Source organism: Anarhichas minor, unplaced genomic scaffold (assembly GCF_050575085.1).
Source record: "Anarhichas minor isolate MPS153535 unplaced genomic scaffold, ASM5057508v1 ptg000003l, whole genome shotgun sequence".
Lineage (NCBI taxonomy): Eukaryota > Metazoa > Chordata > Actinopteri > Perciformes > Anarhichadidae > Anarhichas > Anarhichas minor.
In genome coordinates, this window is record NW_027466449.1 from 4526034 (window position 1) to 4548588 (window position 22555).

General features: G+C 42.9%; 1 protein-coding gene across 2 annotated transcripts in view; it reads right to left on the reverse strand.

The window, feature by feature from the left end:
- LOC142952561 (kazrin-like) overlaps nt 1-21998 on the reverse strand; it is a 112780-nt gene extending 90782 nt beyond the window's left edge. For both annotated transcript variants that reach the window (XM_076094358.1, XM_076094351.1), the window contains exon 1: nt 21442-21998. In XM_076094358.1, the coding sequence (XP_075950473.1) occupies nt 21442-21613 (172 nt within the window). In that variant the 5' untranslated portion in view covers nt 21614-21998. The remainder of the gene's footprint in view (nt 1-21441) is intronic.
- Nucleotides 21999-22555: the final 557 nt, after the last annotated feature.

Consider the following 22555-nt stretch of genomic DNA (forward strand, 5'->3'; position numbering starts at 1 on the left):
GTGAAACAAATAACCTTCCTCATCCCTCTTTTAGAGGAAGCACTCTGTATGCCTTGACTGAGATTTATGTCACGGACAGCAGAAAAGAACAGTGGGCAGCTAGGAGCTTAAATGCTGGCTTTGTTTTTCTCGACACTGGCTTTTTTGTCATCCATCATGTTTGCGAGGGAGAAAAACTCCACGGCCTACTCTTCCTGCTCAGTCAGAAGTGAGAAAGGTGCTGCTGTGAGCCGTAAAACGTCATCAAATGTATATTTGTATTTGATTATTTGACACATACAGAGTTATACGCAAAGAAATGTGCGGAACACCTACATTTAAATATTTTCCGGAGGAGAGGAAAATTGATAATGAAACGAACAAAGGAAAAGCGATTCAAGACAGCAATGAACCTTTATGGTCATGATCAGATTGTTTCAACTATTAGCTCTACTGAAATCATAGGTTTATACCCCTATATAGAGACGTAACAAGCCGCTGTCGAATCTTTTCAATAATAAACAAGAAGACATGACACAATCAAAATGTTGTAAGAAAAGACTGCAGCAGAATCTAAATGGAGCACTGGATAAACCAGGGTTCACAGACTTCTCTCAAATATGGCACTCCTTCATAGGGATCGCTTTTCTCTCACAGCACCCGTCCACCACACAGTGGTGTTTTATCTCAACATGTCTCTTGAGCTTACTCTGGACCATTGCCGCATTTAATAGCTTTTCCCAGCAGAAAGATCATTCACAGACGATCTCCTTCAAATTGTACCATATACTCTCGACAGCATTGCGCAATTTCGCTGGTTTGTGGTATACTTTGACATTATGGCTTCAGCTCCTGAGTGCAACAACAATGGAATCCACACATAAGAGTGGAGCCTGGGGAAACGGCGAAAAGAGAAGAAGAAAAAAAGAAAGGCTGTCAAATAGAAAGGCATTCATCATCTTCGCCATCTACGGTGAAAGATACAATGGAAAGAAGACAGCCGTGTATGACGAACTGAGATGCATTAGTAGGATGTTGTTCGGGCTGCATATGTAAGTCACGGGGGACATTATTATTTAGTTTCATCAGAGAATTCCTTTCTGAAAACAGTTTGGGAGGTAAAAAGAAAAGAAGTGTGACTGTGGTGAAAGTGAGTGATTTGGAAGATGTGTAAATTATAAATGCTGTGACGCTCAGAGCTAAATTGTGTGCTACTGAGAGATCCTGGTGATTTAGAGAATTAGAGAGTTAGATAATATATGAGATAAATAAATGTGAATGCCTGAAGTTTTTACTCAAATACCCATTTTCCACCAAAATCAGAGCATACAGTATTTTGTAAACGCTGGAAAACCTGCTAAAAAATAGGCGATATTCTCCTTTCCCATTGCCAGTTGACGAGAATGCCTTTCTGTTTTTTGTGCGTCGGTTTCATGAACGCGCCAGAAAGCAGGGTTAATAAACGGTAGAAAGAAGCAGCCAGTTGTGGTAGTTACTTGTTTTGTTTTTTTATCTCTGTTTAATGTGAAACTGTCAGAAAGTTAAAATCTATAAGGTGAACTATTATAGATAAAATATAAAAGTTGTGCAGAGTTTTTGGTCCTTACAATAAACAAATTATATAGATGTCCTACCAATGATGTCAACATACCGCAAAATCGACAAGTTTGTCCTGAAATCTGATGACTGTAAGGGCAGCAGTATTTAGAAAGTCTGGACTTGTAACATTACTTCATGGCTAACAAAAACACACCCAGAGAACAAAAGACATAACATTACAATAAATGCTACGTATTCAGTCTCTCATTTTTAGTTGTTTCTGTCAAGTTTGAATGAAGTGTGATTTTTCTCAGCAAGGTAAAACTGCGGTTTCTGTCAATGGAGTCTACCGTCTTTGAGGAGAGCATATTAATGGTATGTTTTGTACGTTAATAAATTATAATAATTGTCCGAATGCATGTTGATTTTGTTGATTATATGTACATGTTTCAGCAGTGCACTGAAAAAGGGGCGAAAATTTGCGTGTCCACCCGGGTGTCACAATTCCATCACTGCCAATCAGAGCTGGAGCCGATAAATACCCGTGACTACTGCAGAGTCGTTTGTCCCAAAAATGAATGCCGATTGTAACCTTTCCACTAAAATCAAAAGCCAGATGTTAGTGTGGGGGGGGGGGGTTGGTCTCGTGGGAAAGGAGCTATAATCAGTTTATGGGAACTTAAGAGTTCCGGTATCTCCAGCTGCTGTTTGTAAAGTTACAAACGACTCATCAGTGCAAGTAAACACTCACATTAATCATGGTAGACGATCATTCAGAAAGTTTACAGTGGAGTAGCTGTTCATTTTCACCATGACACTGAGGCTTCTTGTCTGGATTAGTATGCAGAGCGCTCCATCCTCCTGAGAAACCCCGCTGCTATCAATGCTATATTGAGATGCGATGGCCAGCTCTCAGTTTTAATGGTGACTGATGGAGGGCGCAGATGCATTATTGCTCGCCGTTCATCAAGTTAACTTTGCACATTAGGAAGTTGAATGACTTTCCAGGAGATTCTATCAGTGTTAATTACAGGATGAGCGAGGACTTAAAGTGTGGGGGGGGGGAGATTTTGAGTGAGTTAACCCTTTATCCTGACTGGGGTGTCCATACCAGGCATGTTGTATGTGAAATAATATGGTCTGGACTAGCTTTTTTAAACCGCATAAATACATTGAATCCATCGCCACTAAATGAGGCGTACGTTCCAAGATCACCAGATTCTCAAGCAATCAATAAAAGGTGATCATGGAGGAGGATCAAAGAGCAATCACATGACAAACGGAGCTAATCAGAGGTCTGAGGATTTAACATGCTCTTCCTGTGTCTGTGTGTCACATATTTCCCCCCTGCTTCCTCTTCTCTGTGCATCCCTGCCTTCAATCTCCTCACTGAATGTTTGTCACTTTCTTTCTCAGCCCCTCTCTCAGCGTTCCATCTTCCCAATTTCTCTTTTCCAATTTCCGTTCGTCTCTCCGCTCCTGCCTTAGCTGCACTGCAGATTGCAGTAAACCCAGAAAATCCTCTTCATCACACAGTGCAAACACCATCTGTATTGGGTTTGCCCTCAGCCCCAATTAACGGCTAGATGTATTCCTGTAGCATCTGGGACGGCGTCGGACACCCCGACGTGTGAGCTGCACAATTTAAACACAAACACGGCATCACAGGGCAGAATGTCAAATACCTACACGGATACAAGCCTGAAGGGTTGCATATGCTGCTAAACGCTTGAGTTACACGGCTTGTGAACAATGTGTGGATGTAGATAGTTTTGTCTCATCACAGTAGTCTAAATTTGGTTATCAGGAAATGAGGAGAAAGATTTTTGTCTGACCTTTAGAAAAGTGATGTGTACCAATTAATCGCTATAGCCAGCATTACTTTCCAGAATTTGGTACCTCACAATTATTCTTTTTCTCAAGACTATATAGTTTATGATGTCGGTCAAGTGTTGATTGAGTAGGCTTGTGGATTTGGCTTCCCATTATTTCTCCAGAGATGTTAATTGTTGGAGCAGCTGATAACATCAACCCGGCCAGCAGCAACCATGTTTGGTGATTTGCAGGTTTGAAGACATGTTGGCATCTATGAAAAATGTATTAAAATGGGATGAATTTGGCTGAGATGCTTATCCGACATCTGTAATACATATTACCTTTGTTTGAACTTCAGCGACCCATTTCTTGTTTAGCACAAAAGTTGTAGAGAGGAGGTCATGGTCGATGGTGGGCATTCAGGATGCAGGACTTAGGATGCCAAGCCTGGTCCTTAATGTCTGAGTCCTGCATGTGGCTATGTTACAGTGTTATTGTGCAGGTCTATAGGTGACATGACAAGTAACGTGGCTTGGCTTTTCCTCTTTACTGTACACTGTAGTGGAAATACGCTGGTTACAACTAAGCTACGATGACAACAATGACATTTCCAACACACAACTTTGCACACGCACCAGTTCAAGATATGACCTAAAGTTTACACTGAGCTCACAGTGCAAGAGAGGCAGCCTCGATAATGAAATGTGACTAAACCACCCATCTGTGCTTTGTGTGTGGGCAGGTGCCTCTGAATGTAATTAGCCAAGTAGTAATGACTTGTGACTCTGCAGCAGCAACTGTGGTAGCAAGCGAGTGAATGACTCAGAGCTCAAAGGCATAAATAAAACGACATAGCTGCTTTGTTCCCTTGTCTAGAATTAAGAACATTAATAATTAAATTGAACAATAAATGAAGGTGGCCCAAGGGTGGGGGCTGGTGGGTAACGGAGAGGAGAGAACAGCAGGCTGCAGAAGGACAAAGAGGGCATTCAATAGCACACAGAAAAACAACACAGTGCTCAAAAAAATATGACTAAATAGAAACCTCAAAGCTACATCCAACCAAGGAACACACTAACAAGTTCACATTAAATATGCTGGTCTGAGGCTGCATGGAGATATTATTGGAGAGTTAGTCATTTGTGCCTTGGATGTAAAAGAGGTTTATAAAGTTCACTCTGGAACTAAGGGGAAAAATAAATACACACGGATGGCAAGTTAGACGTCTGCACTGAAAAACCCAGTGAGTTGGGTGGTAAGTCACGGTGAGGGTGGTCTAGTGAGTCTAATGAAGGGGTACCGGATAAAAGCAAGCTCCCACGATCATGCGCTCAGAGACTGCGTGTCTGTCTTTGTGGTCGCAGACGCTGAAACAGACCCCGAGGAGCAGTGACCTTGGCATTGTTTACTCTAGCCGAGGCCTTCAAAGACACCGGGCGCCGCCAGTGCCAGCAACTTTACCTCAGTCTCCATGGAGACGGTGTACTCTTGACTGGGAGCTTTCCAGGCTCATTCATTACCAGATGAGGCAGTGGGTTCTACCTCGCTGCCTCGCTCTGTTTGCTTCCATTCCACTCATGGGTCCGCAGAAATACAAGAGAGAGAGAAAGAGGGGAGCGTAAAGAAGAAAAAATAATGAAATAAATAGCCTAAATGAAACTGCAAGTCACAGAAGGACCGGAGGAAAGGACTGCAGAGAGAAAGGTTAACCGACAAGAGGATGAAGATGAGGAATGACTAAAAGGGGAAGTTTCTTAAATGTCGTTCATCCACAGAGCTCCATGGCGGTAATGGTCTGTTTGGAGAGAAGGGGAGGACAGCAGAGGGATGGAGTGGGACGGTGAACTGAGGGTCACATTTTCAACAAGCTATAATTATCGTATTTGGATATTGGATGCCCAGCTCATACTAAAATCATTAAAACATATAATGACAGAAAGTGAATTTTGCTTTTGTGTTTGGAGCGCTCAGAGAATCCAGCTTATAACATCTGCTAATGACTTCTCATACCTTTCACAAAACAAACACAAACACACCAGAAACTGAAACTCTACAAAGAATACCGCACTGTCGAGATGTGCTGAGGAGTGAGAGGCCTTGAGAAACAGAAGGGAAGACGATGAAGGCGAGAGGCCGGACAGAGACTCGGCCGCTGACACAGACCAACAGCATTAAGTGAGTCAGACTAATGGAGCAGAAAATAGAAGAATCATGAGCCTCTTATCTCTCCACTAATCACAGCCAGAACAGCAAAACTAAAAGGGAGATAACGGGGAGGAAAAGAGATGGACTGAAAGAAAAGGGAGAGCATAGAAGAGCTCGAGGGTTTGTATAATCTTCATCCTTTCCCAATCACAACCAGGACCCCTTCTTACTGTTATCAGCATTCCTAAGTACTTCCCATCATTAGCGAGCTAGCTCCTTTCGCTATGCTATCATTCTCCTGGGCGACCCTCAATCTGCAATCGAGTCAGACAGCTCTGTTTAGCGTGTCCAGCCTTACAGGGCCAACATTCCTTCCTCCCCCCCCCCCATGCCCACCAGTACTCTGGACTCTAGTTTGGTTTTGATCTATTTTTGGCCCCCTCCGCTGCCTCTCCTCTCATCAGTTCTTCTCATCTCATCGTCGCTCGGCGGCCTCTGCAGAATCCTAATGAGCAGAGGAAACTTGTAATTCTTTTCTCAGTGCCCCCAGCAAGCATGCCGCCATGCTCTCTTATCTTACATCTACATCGAGACCGTCACTGAGCTTCAGCATACGTGGAACCATCAGGCACACCTACAGCGAGCTGGGGTTTTTTTTTTGCTCTTCATTTTGTGGAGCCGTTAACATCTTTAAAAAGGGCCGGCGCAGACTTGTGCTGGGGCGTGGGCATGAGCTTTGATATCGTGATCGTGTGGCTGTGATAACTGTGGGGCTGGATTGGAGGCAAATGCTTAGAAAATGACTTTAATCCTTAAAGCAAGGCTCTGATCTGGGGCAGCGAGGCAAAGCCCTCGCCAGCCTAGAAAGAGTGTAAAGGTTTGAGCAGAGAGTTTAGAGACTCATTATGGAGTTATTTCATGTGCTGATGTGCCGAGTAACATTATACTTACAATCAAAATGTATCGTAAATGATCTATAACTAAATCTAATTGGAGGGGGTGGCTTCAAGTAGGTTTCAGAAATACATTTCATTGAACATTTCTATGTTCCAAAAATATTTAAACAATATAAATTGTTAAACAATGGTATCCGGTAAAGTAAAGCTAACAGAATAAAAAAAAAAAAAACTGAGCATCAGCAGCACTAAACTGTAGTTGTAAAAGCATCCTCCAGTGTGCTAACATGACACGAGAGAAGCAACAGGAATAACAAACACAAAAGGTTTATTTCTTGTCACAGCTTCGAGAGAGTGAGATTGGACATCTTGCCAGTGCTGTTTGCACTGCGTGATCACCATTACAGTCATAGCCATGGGGCCATTTCTCATAACTACACCATATTTACCTTCCTTCCACTGAACAGCTCCATATCTCTAAATTTACCAGCAGGGGCAACACTCAAAAGCGTTGACATTTAAAGTGGACAATGCATTAGGCGAGATTCATTCAAACGCTCTCATGTTTAATCTTTTCTTGAGGCAGACTGGTTTTATTACAATGATGCTTCAATCTGTCAGAATTGTCACTATAGAGAAAGGATTGTATTGAGATAGCTCCATCTGAATTCTACACCTTGAGTCACACTGAGTCAGTGACACCAGGGCTAGGGCTGAGCTTTCACTAATAGTGCGGATAGGAAGCCCGAATTTCGATGAACATACCAAAACAATGAGATTTCCGATTCCTTAATCTGAGCAATATAAACATGGTTTTCAACAAACATCTATTTATCATTTAACAAGCAAAGAGTACTGAGGTTTCATACCAAGCCAACCAAATTTAAAATCTGTTTGTCACTTAACATGCGTGTCGTGTTTTTGTGTGAGCGGGACATTATTCTGTTCTGACCAGGTCTAGACATAGGAGTTTCCGAGGAGCAATGACTTGTAAGAGTTATGTGTCCTTCACTGTAATAGGTTAAAGAATGACAGACGAACAGCGCAGAAGATTTATGATCATAATTGTTAAACTCCAACATTTATCTATTGCCCAAGAGAGTAACTTAACATTGACTTCTCCTGTAATGCCTGCTTTTGAAATTGATTCTCGATGCAATAATTTAACGATCTATAAAAATACTTTGATTTAGAATTTTCTTCAGAAACTCTAAACCACGTTGACAATGACACTGTGTGTGCAGCAGATGTACTAAACAGCAAGAACTCTAAGAGGCCGACAATCACTGAATCAATGACACACTTTGGCATCACGGTGTGGGGCATAAGCCTGAGAATAGTTCTCAGACACCCTGAGAAGCAGAGCAATATCTGAGAGCTAAGCCTAAAGTAAGTCAATTGTGTGTGTGGGGGGAGACAGACGCTGCACAGGCTCGCACATCACTCCCGACAAAGATCGATCGTATGTGAGGCGATAGACTTTATTCCTCCTCACAAACCGTTTCACCCGCCACGGAGAGTCACCTATCCATCCGCCCTCTCAGGTCGGATATGCAAAGGGTGAAAACATTGATTGCATTACAAGCTGCAGAATTATACGACATTATAAGGTTGAGGGTTTTGGCGATCCATCAGTGGATTTTGGAGCATCCAAAGTTTGTGTCGATTGCGGATTGTGGAACGAGAGCCAAGATGTTGTTTGGCGACCTAAAAAAGATTTAAACTCTAATATAAGCAGCTTAGTGGGTTGGATCCAGATAGGCGCAGACATCAATCTCTGGGCTATTCTTGCAATAACAAGACATAATAGGAGGGAACATAGAGACAGGCACATACCCTCAACATGATACCCTGCAGTCTAAAGCTACTCTTTATTATAACAACAGAACAATTTTTTTACTGTGATTAAGAATGCAGGGGTAGTTTAGGGATCAAAACATCCCTCAAGGCATTAGGACTTCTCTACAGCAGTTAACTCATGAACTGACGGGTACATTTACGGTCCGACAGCTATGAACGCATCACCTCCTTTCAGTTTCAATTGGTAAAGGTAAAGAGAAATATCTCCAGGTATCTTGATCAGAAGTAGATATGACAAGATTATCGTTCAACGTGGTAATGGTTGGCCAGATTAATGGCTATACATGTACAACCCCCGTTTGTTAGCTTTCCAGTGGTGAGAAAGCCGAAACTGATATAAGTCAACTTTGAGGCCCCCTGTCTCCTGAATGTTTGGTTATTCTGTTAATCATGCCATTATCTATTGTAGATACTCATGTAGGTTAAGATGTAGGGAACATTTCACTCAAATCAAAAGAGGTGAATCAGAAAGTGATGAATATTCGACTGAATTCCCCAGTTGTCAAACCAAACACTTCTCTTGCCAGAGGAGTCAGACCCAGAAGGTTAGGAGTAACTGACACGGGGAAGCATCTCGCTCTCCCTCTCAACTTCATTTTGAACTCTGGCTGAACTCTCCTTGTTTGGATGGGAAATACATACAAAGCCTCTTCGCTCGAGAGAGATGGAGTGCCACGAGTACTTCTAGACTGACAGCAGCTGGCGGTACCTGTCTCTTTGTTATGTCTCAGATAAGAAGCAACTTCTAAAATACAAATACGACTTGCCACAACATTTTAGAGGCTTCTTCCTGTAGTACGAGACTTTTTCATGGCTTGATGTTTAAGCAAGTCATTTTCCGCTTCATGAATGTCTCTCTGCAACATTAGTTCAGGTATAGTCTCGCAAAGCCAGGTCTAGGCCATCTCCACAGTGCTGTGTCAGCGCTAAAGCAAGGTCTGGCTCCACACATTATAATTCTGGTATAGGGAGTGAAAAAAAGCTCTGGCGTGTTTGTATTTCTTTAAACCAATTATCTTAATCTTCTTAGGTGGCACAAAGCACAGGATGCAGCAAACGGTGCCCTTGCAAAATAGATGAGAATGCCATCTGAGATATGTGGCCAATGGAAGACTACATCAGGTGAGTCATAGTTTACCTAGAAAGCTTTTAATTGTCATATATATATATAAAGGTACATACATGCAATTTGACCTCTACATTTAACCCATCCTAAGCATTTAGGAGCAGTGAGCGGCTGTAAAGTGCCCCAGAAACAACTTGGGGTTCAGTGTCTTGCTAAAGGACCCTCTGACATGGCAACAGTAGGAGCCGGGGATCAAACTGCCAACCTTATAGTTAAAGGACCACGCACTACCCACTGAGCCACAGCCACCCCAAGCAGCATAAAATGATAGCAAATCAAGAAGACAAGAAAACAGCATCAGCAATAAAGTTCAAATGGCAATCGTCTCAAATATATCCTAGATTACTGAGAACATTAAAAAAACGTGAACACATTTCCATCTTTTTCAGTCGGCCTGGTGCTTGTAAACAATGGACGAAAGAGAGAAGGTTAGGGGCTTCCTTTGGGTGACTCCTTACAAAAGAAACATTTGGTAGAGTGACTCTTCTGCTCCCTTTTCCCCTGCCCATTGATCAGGCATCTGCCTAGCTTCCTACTGATAAAGATTCAATGGGCCTTAATCAGGCACGGTGACGCATCGAACACTTTCTAATGACTACATCTCATCCTCAGTTGGAGGTCATGTGGCCCACAGATAAAGGCTCGTGTGGGCTCAATAATGCATCGATCCTAAACCAACACGCTTGCTTGTTGAGTCTGGGAGGCCATTCACATTGCATGCATCACGATATGCTGCCAGCACTTCAGATAATCAATGGCAGTTGAATAGGATTAACATTGCAGAGAAATGGCCGATTGCTTTCAAAATGTCATCTAATATGTTTTTACTCGCTGCTTAATGTTTTCATTACAGAATAAGATGAGAGTCGGTGATAGCAGTATTATCCCGATCCGGATCCTTAAGTGGGTAAAGGCAAATACAGTTCTCCATCTGTGGACATGACTACTAAGACCCTGCCTTTGTTTGACATGAAAAGGTTAGTCTTTGCAACTCAGGAGAAACATTTGTGTTAATCCCCACTTTTCTCAGGAGAAAATCTGTAACTGCTTTACTTTAGTGTAAATGAGAAATTTAGCTTCAGCTCGCAAATGGAGTTCTGATGTAATGATGCAATATACTCATTGCACACCTGAAATTTAATTGGCTGTAAGCCACCTGTTTTTACTGGTATGATAAGTGAACTTTAATTCTTGAGTGCCTGGTAATAACTGAGCCTCTAGTGAGAGTCACAGGTTGTTTTTTTTACAAGTAAAGTTCACATTTGAGAATCATCCGAGCAGGGTCTGAAATTAAGTTGTTTCCTCACCTGCCAGTGTGGCAGGTCACTGAACATTTCAGCCATTCAATGTTTTTGTTTGCCACTTCTGAAATCTATGTAGAACACTTTAGAATAGAAAACAGCGGTACCAGACAGCACAAATATGGAACGTATCGCGTAACCTTAATCCCCGACTATTTCGAACATAGGAATTGCTTTTTTTGATTTAAATATATATTTCTATTATCTCCCATGCTGGCATTTGACCTAAAATTCTTACCTGCTACAGCCAACATTTACCCTGTATTTGTCAGGAGGCAGAACCCCCTGCTTCTGAAGAACCCTTCTTAGAACAAATCTTAGACAAAATAATTAAAAAAGGGAATTTACAACAGAATAGAGTAGACATATGCAGTTTAGCTTTGACCCGCTTGCATGTCAGCATAAAAAAAAAGGTTTTCAGCGTATACAATTTAATAACAGCATAACACTAATTATACTGCATCCAATTTAGGCAATTCTGTGTTTCCAATTTACTACGACAAGCATGTTTCTATAGTAATGTAGTAAAGATAACACTCCCACTACTTTCAGGCAACGCTGTTATTCTGATGGAAAAAACACTGCAGCTAACCTGACACTGCAGGAAACTCTGTGGGCACAAATGCATCAGCAGATAAAATATGACTTTCAAGTCATTCTTATTCCTAGGTAATAGGAGCAGAAAGGCAAAAAATGTGGTCTATGACACGTAAAAAAACGAATGAGGTGGAGGATGAAAAGTATCCCCAGACAGACACTGTGTACGTGAGAAAAAAGCACCCTCGGCAGTATTTTTTTTTTGGCCTTGTTGTAAAAGGGCAGGTCCTCTCTCTCTCTCTCTCTCTCTACTCTCACATAAACACATACAGAGATCACTTATTCCTCTGTGTATTGTGTGTACCCGTCTGTTTACGTCCATTAACATAAGTAATGCTTCCTCTCCTTCAGCATGATGCCAGGGTTGTGATGACACACACATCTGCTCTCCACCCCTCCCGCTCTCTGCCCACTCCGCCCACAGTGCCAGTCCTCTTCATATGTCAGCCTCACACTGGCACTGGCCTCGCTATCCACCGGTGGCTTTATCCAATTTGTCAGGGTTGGCATACGCATGGCTCAAGATGCCTCCGTCTCTCTCCTCCGTCACACGTCCCGTCCCCATGCCGCGGCTCTGAGGCGGCCCCGTCTGTGCCAGTGGGCATTACAGTACCTGATCACGGGGCCCACCTGCCCCCACTGTGACACCCAGGTTTGCCCAATCTGCCTCTCCAACCCAGCAGGCACCAGCTGGCTGGACAGCCTGCATGCTGATAGATGGACCATTGTGGGCTGAACGATAACTCATACTCACAACCGCCAGGCCCGACTAACGGACTTGAACAAACGGCATTATGTCTGTGTATGCCGATTGTTGATATGATAATTAGAAGGGAAGTCAACAAGGAATAGATAAGAAATAAAAGCGGCTTTGATTCTGTGCCTTAGCCAATTTATGTTTTTTGTCAATATTTTGTATCTTCCAAACAAAAGGACATATTGCATTATGGGTACACTCGCAGGATCTCAAAGCAGAAAATGTCCCAAACTTAATTTTGATTTATCATGTGAAAACTTTGAAGCAGGCCTTACCTAGACAGCTGCTAGACAAGATAATGAAACGGTGAAGGCACTCTCTTCTTAGTCATGCCACATCTCGTTTCAAACATACTTTTCAGCAAAAGTAAGTAAAGCAATCACTAACTTTCTCCAGGCAGTTGTTGTCAAATGTGATCACAGCCAAAGAAAAATCTACAAAAATCTGGCCGAAAGTATGAACAAGAAAGTGCTACGAGACGACTGCAATCACAAAAGCTCTCTTGTAGTAATGACAGGCCTTAAAGCCACAGCCGCCCTAAAGACAACCCGTCTAGTGCCTATATGAAAGAAAACGCATCAACAGAAGATGGAAACTGTTATTGGTATACCTCAATGGTGAACGTATTTAGACTCAACACCATCAACAAGATTTCAGGGCTTCATTCCAAGCAGCATGTCAATTACAAATTGTGGGAGGTAGAGGGGAGTGTTTACGACTTGAACAGCTACGTTAGTGTCTGCTGTACATCAGTACCTCTACACTCCCACTGATCCGTGTCTTTAAACATTGATCGTCATTGGTTTAGCCGAAGAACATAACAGCCTGTGCCCTTATCCAAGAGCGATGTAGCAATTTCAAGGCAATGTCTCCGAAATATTTTGAAAACACCCTAGCAGCTCCCTTGACTGGTCCTTGTGAGCTGGTGGAAGCCGTTTGACACATGAGTGAAGGCTATAGAGAATCACTGATCCGAAGGCCCACTCTGTTTGTTGGCTCCTAAACGGTTGCATTGGGATGTGCGCGAGGAGAAATCCGACCCAGGACCAGTACATATGTCTGAAAATGCTCCGAGGCGAGGCAATGCTCTCTGCAGAGCTATGCAGTAATTCTATTCGGCTTTACCTACACCCAAAATACCCGAATCATCTTGGGTTGCACACACCATGCACCCCCCCGGCTAAGATCTAAAAATAACACACTGTTGTAGAAGTAGAAGATCAACATACTTTCCATGAAAATTAATAAACAGTTTCATTATTTCATTTACGGTACAGTGATGTACTGTGGCGTAAATGGAACGTTTACATTTCATGCTTAGTAATGTTTATTTTGATGTCCCACTGAGATAAAGGAATTATTAAGCCAAACAATCCAATAAAGTCATTTTTTGAAAACATAATACCTCAAATACTAGTTTGGGAACACTCTACTGTGAGACCTGCAGAGAAATAAAGTGTAAGGATGACGTCAAGAGTTACAGCGTCTGCACAGAGTGCTGCAGCTCTTTGTAGCGATCAAACACCACGGCATCGGCCTCGCAGAGAACGGAACAGAGGACAGAAATAGGCAAAAAACTCACAACATTACAATCTACCACTTCCCGAAATGTGAGACGAACAGAGATAATGTCATGTCATGTCAGCATTGCTACTGCCACAGCCGATCGTCTCACTGCACCTCATTGTGAATAATTGCCGACAAAATCATAGGAAGCCCTAAAGAGGCCCCCCTCCTCCCCGGTCCCCGTCACATCAAATCATTCAAAAACCACTGGGGGGCTCCGAGCCTGAGGAGCACACACTTTCCTCATCTCCTATCTCGGGCTATTAGGAGGCATTCTCTGGGGCAACAGAGCAGACCTATCGGCTTCCACTGAGAAGATTTCTACACCGGAGTCCCATCCGATGTATTTGCAGTACAGATGTGCATAGATACAGATGCTCTTATTTCTCATTATATTTTCTTTATATTCACTGGATCACTGGCAACGATACGGTTACGAATGATTTTCTGGAGGAACAAGTTTGTTCTAATATGAGCTGGGCCCTGTGGCAAAACATATGAAATGAAGGCCATCTGGAGACTAATGGGGGTCTTAGTGGATGCAGTATAAAAACAATGGTGCCCACCACCCACCATCACCCACTAATGAAGCTTTCCATCAAATAAATGAGAGTTTTAATCATTGTTAACAGTAGTCTATCCACATGGTGCACAATCCATTACCTTCATGGAGCTACAGAATATAGTGGATCTCTCTGAAATGTCTTTCTGTTGGAAAAGTACAAACTGCTGTACTGCTGTGCTAAAGCACTTTGTCCACTCTCTCTCTCTCGCCCTCTACTTCCACAGTTTTGCATGAAACAGCTCAGCATTTGCACTTCATGGCATGTGAATATGTGCAATGTCACCCATTACCAAGCACACTCGCCATCTGCCGCCGTGCGTGAGAGTGCTGTTAGCATCAGTTTTTAGGAAAAGCAAGCTGAAGGACAGAGGGCAACAGGAATCTACATACCCGAGAGCCACTCAAACTCATGAATGCAAACTGTGACCAACCCAAAACACCAAATATGCACTACAGACCTGACCTACCCAAATGCTATGAAGGGCATCAAATTGTCTATTCAGGTAGAGCATATATAATGTGTGTGTGTGTGTGTGGTGGTAGAGGTGCAAGTTCATTTGTGTTAGAATTGAAGCGTCAAACAAAGCCACTGCTAGTGTGTCAAGGCCTGTTGATAGCTGATGACTGTCTGGAAAACACATTCCCCCTCTGCTCAATAAGTTATGACAAGGCCACAGAGAGGTGTGTGTGTGTGTGTGTGTGTGTGTGTGTGTGTGTGTGTGTGAGAGTGTGTGAGTGGGGCAGCACTTTGAATACACACCCAGGATATAGTAAACGCACACAAAAGAGGCAGCCCATGACGTATTAACATTATGCTACGTGGTAATCAATCTAATTCACAAGGTTCTCACACTGACTGCGTGTGTATGTAAAGGAATGACCTTTAAGCATATGGTTACAGACTAACATCACTCATCATTAACATGCTTTATAGGCAAGTAATTACTGCCTTCAACCACATGTTCAGGTTTCAGCCTTATTAATTATACCGACATGGGTCGTTCCCTTTGAAATACGACCTTATGTGGGTGGCAAATGCTTCTAAACTTGGGATTCATTAGGAAAGTTACTGCAGTCGACGCCAGCAGAGGAGCTGAAATTAAGTTTGCCAAAGGCAATTGTGGCATTCGCAATTTTTGTTGCACTTTTCAAGACTGCTTTGATGAGTAACCATCTGTTGGGGTAACTTAGTCCAATAAATGTCCATAAAACGTGATGTCCATAAACAGGAAACCTGAAGAGGACTATCATTTTGCCTCACACAAGTCATTAAGTCTCTCAATGCCATTGACAGAGAGGGACTCAAAAGCCATCTCCATCTACAAAAAAACACTAATGAGATTTGGTGCCTTTTTCACAGCTTGAGATAATACATTGCAGCCTTTTATGACTGCATTAGCCCGGTTATGTCTTTCCTGTCTTTTTTGTTTCTTTGTTTTTCAGTCACCAGCTGGCATTCTACACCAAATGCCTCTCTGAGTGGCAGCCGCTTTACACCTATCCCTCTTCATCAAATCAATGAGAGGGGAGTGTAAAAGGGTATGAAGCTAATGGCAGGTTTCAAAATGTCAGGTTTCCCAGACGTTGTCTAAGCAGACAAAAGACAGCCGGAAATGCAATTCTTGGCAAAAACCTGTAATGAAGACATTCTACACTTCAATGGCTCTGCTGGGATTTTGACAGGACAACAACTTAACCATGAAAAGAAGACAATGGTGGGAATGATAGTTTTGCCCCGGGGACTTGATGCAGCAAAGGCAGTGATCAAATGTTCAGCGCTTTGGCATCTGAAGATGTGTTCAGAAATTTAAGCAAACTTCTCTCTAAAAAAACGAAAACATGTAAATGAAACAGACAGCATGAATCCCCAAAATGTTGCCCCGTGTTTTTATGCATCAAATATTTGAGGTAGTCATATAATATTATATTTCCAGGGCTATTGGTATGTATTCATAAAACTGAGTGCAGTATAATGTAAAATCACTCAAATGGTACTCTTAAGAGAGGTGACATTTGAAGCAACGCTGGAAAAATCCACACTAAAGACTGCTTTTTGCATACATTATCCTAATTGAAGAGGGTCGAACATTATGTGAGAGCCTGTTGACATTTTCCAATAGCTGAGATATAAAAGTGTCTTTCCAAACTATGCAAATCCTGTCTTTATTTCATATATTTAAGTTAGGAATTAACGTAGAGTCTAAAACAGTTGTGCCTTTCAGAGTCTGCATTTTTATTTATTTTATATTAACTTGGAAATGAAATGTTAAAAGCAGTTTAGCAGATAGATAGTGGCACCGGGATGACATACTGTAGGTGTTTAAGAAACTAGTTGTGGAACAAAATTGATCGCTATGTGTTACATGTAGAGTAGCAGTTAGTAGGAGCTGTATATGTGACTGTGTTAGTGGGAATTAGGAGTTCACATCACATGTGTCGGTGTACGCACCTGTGAATGCAGCAGCACACTGCAGGAATACAAATGTCCAAGCTCTTCTAGATGTCAACAAAGCATTTATAGTGCGAGTAATTTTACTCTAATATACTGACAATTGAATGTTAACGCTGTACGCAGAATGATGGGAGCCCCACTTAGCAGAGACGATCTGAACGCACCCGTACAAATTGCAATCACAGAGCGAAGCAATTCCACTGAAATGCCATTTTTATCGGAATACCAAATACCAAATACCAAGGAAGCCGACGCTTGGAACAGGCAGTGTGTGTGTGTTTGTTCTACGGCAAGTAAAGCAGAGGGTCACTGGACATTTCTGGAGCAGTTTTCCAACTGTCTGGTACTGCAGGAGAGGAGGCACATATTTGCTGCTCCTCTCCTCTTGTAAGATGCCAATGGCTTCTGACACAGCCGGTGGAGAATAATATAGCCTCTTACTTTCACTTTCGAAGCGCTGTATTGATGATGTATTGACCTGGAGACCGCCGGTGGGGCCAGTATGAGAGAGGTGTGTGGGCTGTCCTACCTTAAGGAGCTTGTGGAATAGAGGTTAAACCAAACTATAACACCCAATACCTCATGCTCGTCGCTAGATGCTCGTCTAGAGAACTGCATGGCACCTTTTTCAATCCAGTTCAAGCCCTGGCTAATAGTATTAAAAGCATGAGTAGTCTTGTCATGTCTCCTTTGTTCTTCTCGTCACCTCTAATGGAGCTACTTTTTAAGCAAATAGCCTCCCGATATTCTTAATCCTTTTTAATATCTAGTGTCAATGACCAAGGAGGCTTTTCGTGAACAGAATTACAGAGCAACACACAACCGTAGTGTCAGTAGCATTTTAACATGCAGAGCTTGTCTGCTCATTATTGATGTATAGAGACAGCAAAGCCTCCATGCTAAATGGTATTATAGGCCTAACTCATTCTTGATCTCCTGGATAACCCCTCTCCTCGAAGATTAATGTATTTCTGTACTTTTAATTATCACATGGATAAAATCTGTCTTTAACTCAAATGATTACCCAGACGTCGTGGAAAACTTTTTGACGAGGTTCAGATAGAAATGCATGGCCTTTATGCTGAGGCAGTAATATAGTGGCAGTCAATAAGCCTGTGAATGCTTGACCAGCCACGCTTAGCTCAAATACTCTCACTCTCAACTACAAGAATGGATGAGTTATTAAATGCAATAGAACTGACCTTCTCTCATAACCTTTGGATGCTGAATAAATAAACATTATCAGCCCTCACGGGAGGTGGTAAGAATACAATCAGCTGCAGAAAAATATTTAATGCTTTATCCAAAAAACGTACACCGACAGTATCAGCATGTTTTCACACTTAGACCCAAAGCAAGCTTTGGAGAAGTCAGCGACATTCTGCAAAGTATGGAAAAGCAGTAGTGCTAAGTAAACAAAGTTGCTAAACCCGAGAGAAGTATATCAAGTAGGGCACTTTACACTGCCCGCATCCACTCGTCACCGCTTTTCTGGTAAAATAATTCAAAAGAGCAGCTGACTGGTAGGTTTTAAGACTTCTGAAAGCTGTCTAATGCATTAGGTGTATGGTAAATCAAGCACTGAGACATAGTCTAAATAATAAAAATAAAAGTAGTACTATTATAATTAGCAAAACATGTAGCCACAATGTCCTTGGTTTGAATCAAGCAAGGTACCTATGTTTCATGTCCAATAGGCAGGTTGGTGAGCCACGAAACCTTGAGGGATTATTCCCAACCAGCAGCACTCTTTCCATTATAATTATCATTCTTGTACACGTTTCTATACACAATGAATGCTATCTTCATTAGCCTGTAGTGATATTACAGCACGATAAACTCAAATGGAATTGAAAAGAATGAGAACATGACATTTGATTTGTATTTTCATGTATACCGAGCATGCGCTTTAAAGCAGTGACTAAACAGCTGGATCACGTCAAGACAACTGAGCCATCTACATGACAACAGAGTACATTTAGACTGCTGATAAATACTGTGAGAAGACGAAAAAAGCTCTGGAAAACATCTAAGTGCAGCTGGTCAAACGGCTGAGAACTGTGTTTTAGATTTGTCAAAGTGCGTCCGTCTAAATCTGACACCGCGTGGTAACATTCAGTGTAAAATAAAGTAAGTGTTGGTTCATTGTAGCCACAGTCCTATACCTACATGGCAAGTATTCTGGGGAGGTCACCATCTCATACACTCTGCATACAACACAAAAACTGTATAAAATATGAGGAAATAACCAACAGCACAGAAGTTTGCTCTGTGTTGTTTGTGACATATTTAATCAGAGTGGATCTAGCGTGTGTAATTGTGGTTTGACTACGAGAGTCACACACAAGCTGGAGATTGCAGATAGAAGACTTTTTCCACAATCAGCTGTTTGGAACATTTCATTCTAAATCTGCAATTTGAATAAAAAGCTTATTGTCCACTACAACCATTACTGAAAACTTGAAACTCAAAATGAAATATGGCAGCACTAGAATGGGCTCCTCATTCATTCTTTCAAATTCCAGAGAGGTGCTGGACGTGACATTCTCTCCCATACACAAATAGCAAATGCAAACGGCATGCGCATAAGTTTCGAGCCAGTTTTATGGCTGCTCAGCATTTCTCTATAAAAGCAGCCCCAATAGTGCCACAGCAAAGCTAAATGTACTCCATTAAATTCCAGGGCCAAGCTCATGAACTACCACATGAGGATAGTAGTGCGCTCAGAGGACAGACAAGGTGTAAAATGTTTGACAGAGAAAGCGATGTGGAGGCTGGATACTGTGTGTGTGTTTTAGAAACAACTGAGAGCATATACCTCTCCATGGACCACCAGAGAAAGATAATACATGAAGCACTGTCATTTCTTCCTAACGTTTGCTCTCGCTGGGACAAATGCAACATGCAAATGAAACCCCCCAGGCAATAGAAATGCAATTAAGGTAAGCTAGCCTGCTAGCAAGGTTAGTGCCACTGGTGAAGTGCCACGTAGCACCCCCGGCACAGCTTTCCCTCAGGACTCCCACTCTGCCGGCTGTGCAAGGAACCAGCGACCCTTAGCACACGCCTCCCTTCCCAACACGGCCACTGGTAATAAATTACCTAATCCCCCTATCCCCAGCTGGTTCTATTATACACCCCGGGCTTGTAAAGAACAGCTAGGAGGAGAGAAAGGGGGTTGAAACAGACAGTGAGTGGTGGGCGTGAAGCGAAGAAAAAAAAAAAGAAAAAAGACTTATTGACAATGACAGTGGGAAGATATATAGGCCAAACAAAGGCAGGAATCAGCAACCATTACCTTCAGTATCAATAGGACGTATGTGTGTGTGTGTATCATTTTTGATGTTGGAAAAAAAAGGGGCACTTACTAGAGCACTGCATTTCTCTCCAGAGAGATCTACACACAAGTGTCAGCTTCTTTAATGTGCATCACCTCAGAAACATTTTAAGAATGGACCAGCTACAACGTGTTTTTTTCTGCAGTCTCTGTGGTGTGAATGTGGTATTTATGTGAGTTTCATGAATCTTCCCGAGAGATGAACATGATTCCACCACTGAACATGCACATCTCAGGCATCATTTCAGCTGAGCAGAGAAGCAGCTACAAGGGACAATGACATCAGTGCTCAAACCCTCCCAGAGGAATGCTTGTCGTCACTCACACTGGCACACACACTGCTATGGAAACAGCATGGGAGTGAGCGTGCGTCGGGGTTAAAGAGATACCGCAAGGCACACACACACATACAAGCAGAAAGAAATAACTGAAAAACAAAGTGACAGGGGCAGTCCATTGAAAACAATGCTGACACATGACCAAACTCTTCCTGACTTGCTGTGTAAGGCTAGTCAGGGGAAAAAAAACACTACAGAGGTCAAATGAGGACTAAATGACTCTCTGTCATGTGACGGGAGAGATAGCGAACACATTTTTCCTCGTGAATGTGCGAGAGGAAATAGAGCAGACCTTTGACTGAGCTTGATCTCAGAAGTATCTGACAGATATGTGGTTTCAAAGCAGAGTGCTGCCAAAGCCAAGATGGAACATATCCTATCAGACAGCTCACTGTCCCAGCTGACTGCTATGGAAACAGCGAGCGTGTGAGAGTACGTGTGTGTGCCAGAAGCTGAAAGGACATGACAGTATGGGCACACACAACCACACGGGCTAATGCAGCCACCCGTGCTTATGCATGTACACAAACACACACAAAAAACCACACATCTGTTACCTATGTACACGTCAAACGCAGTTTACAAAAAGTTGGAAGAGGGCAAACAGAGCAGCTGCAACGCATATACACACACACACACACACACACACACACACACACACACACACACACACACAGCATTCTACGGACTGGGCAGCCATTCAAACAGCGCTCAGTAACAGTAACCCACGGCAACCCTAAAACCAGCCCCCTTTTCCCTTCCTTCTCAAGAGACACAGATCCATTGGCCAGTTAAAGGAGAACCGAATGAACCAGCAGATAGAGTGCCCGAGAGTGAAAAGAGGTTGTAACTTTACCCACTCTGCCCTTACTGAAGAGCAGCACTACACCCCCCCCCCCCCCCCTCTTGAAGGTTCAGGAGGTTAATTATTCAACATGAGAGAGGATTTGTTGGAGAACTAAGAGTGGACACAAGCCACCAGAAACCCCTCACCTCTTTTGTTCAACTCACTCGCCAACTTTCAAACACACACTTACTCCCATGGATAGAGGCAACTCGCTCTTTCATCCGTTACGCGCCGAAACACACGTGCACACAGAGCAAGACTAAACACAGCTGCATCAGAGCGCACACAGTCTCGATCTACTCTGCGAGCGACTCTTCCTACCGTTGTGGTTTTGCTGCAGGGTCTCCAGCATGCTGGCAGAGTCGGTTGCCCCCAGCTCGGCCAGTCTGCGGCTGGTGGCGCTCAGCTCTGACCGCAGGTTGGTCACCTCCTGGCTGGCGGACTGAATGGCCCCATCGATGCGCTGAGCCAACTGCTTGTTGTCATCCATCATTTTCAGGATTTTTGCCTGAGGAGGAGAGGGGAATCCAGACAAGGTGTCATGCTGACAAGTTCTACATCTCCTGTGAAGGAAGGTGTCCTCAAATTAATCCTTCCTCTTTCTCCTTTTTCTGTCTGTTCTCGCTCCCTTTTTATAGGAAAAGCCAAGTTAAATCCTCAAAGCAGTTTGTCCTTTCCCTTAAAGAGAGGCGTCCAGCTCAGGGGAAATGTGTGTCTTTGGAGGCGGTGTATGTGTGGTGTGACAGCATGCCTGCCTGTGTGTGTGTGTGTGTGTGTGTCTCAGAGTTCGGTAACAGCATGAGAGTGTGTGTATGTGTGTGTGTGTGTGTGTGTGTTAGAGAGCCAGCACTGCCCCTGTGAAATGTGCTCCCTGCAGCTGACTGTTGAAAGGACACAGAGCATTGAGAGATGACAAGCACCTTTTTAAATGGACTGTACCATTTGCAGAGAAAGCCGGGGGGAGGGGAGGAGTGAGCTAGACCATATAAGCACATGGAAGTCAGAGGTCCCTCAGCACAGCTGTCTTCAGGAGATAATGCTGTGAGGTTCAGGGATTGTGTGTTTGACTGAACAGACACACAAGACATTTGGCTAAGCCTGTGAACACTGACTTCAGTGAAACACTGCAGCCTTTCCTCTTTTTCTGTCTGTTTGCACTGCATGCACATCCCTCCATGAACCCATTGACAATGGGAAGGAAGTCATTAGTTTGACAAAGAAGCAGTTGTAGGAAAAAAACAACAATAATCGTTATGCAAACAAAGCTGTCTTCACAGTATCACAGCGAGGCATTTTCTCCTGCAAACCAATGGAATGTTCTATGTCTTACAAATTCCATTAAGACGTTATATTTTGATTTCCGTAACCACAAGAATGTTAAGGGATTAGTTAGTTGATCAGTCGCAAAGAACAAACCAAAGACAAACATCTGCTT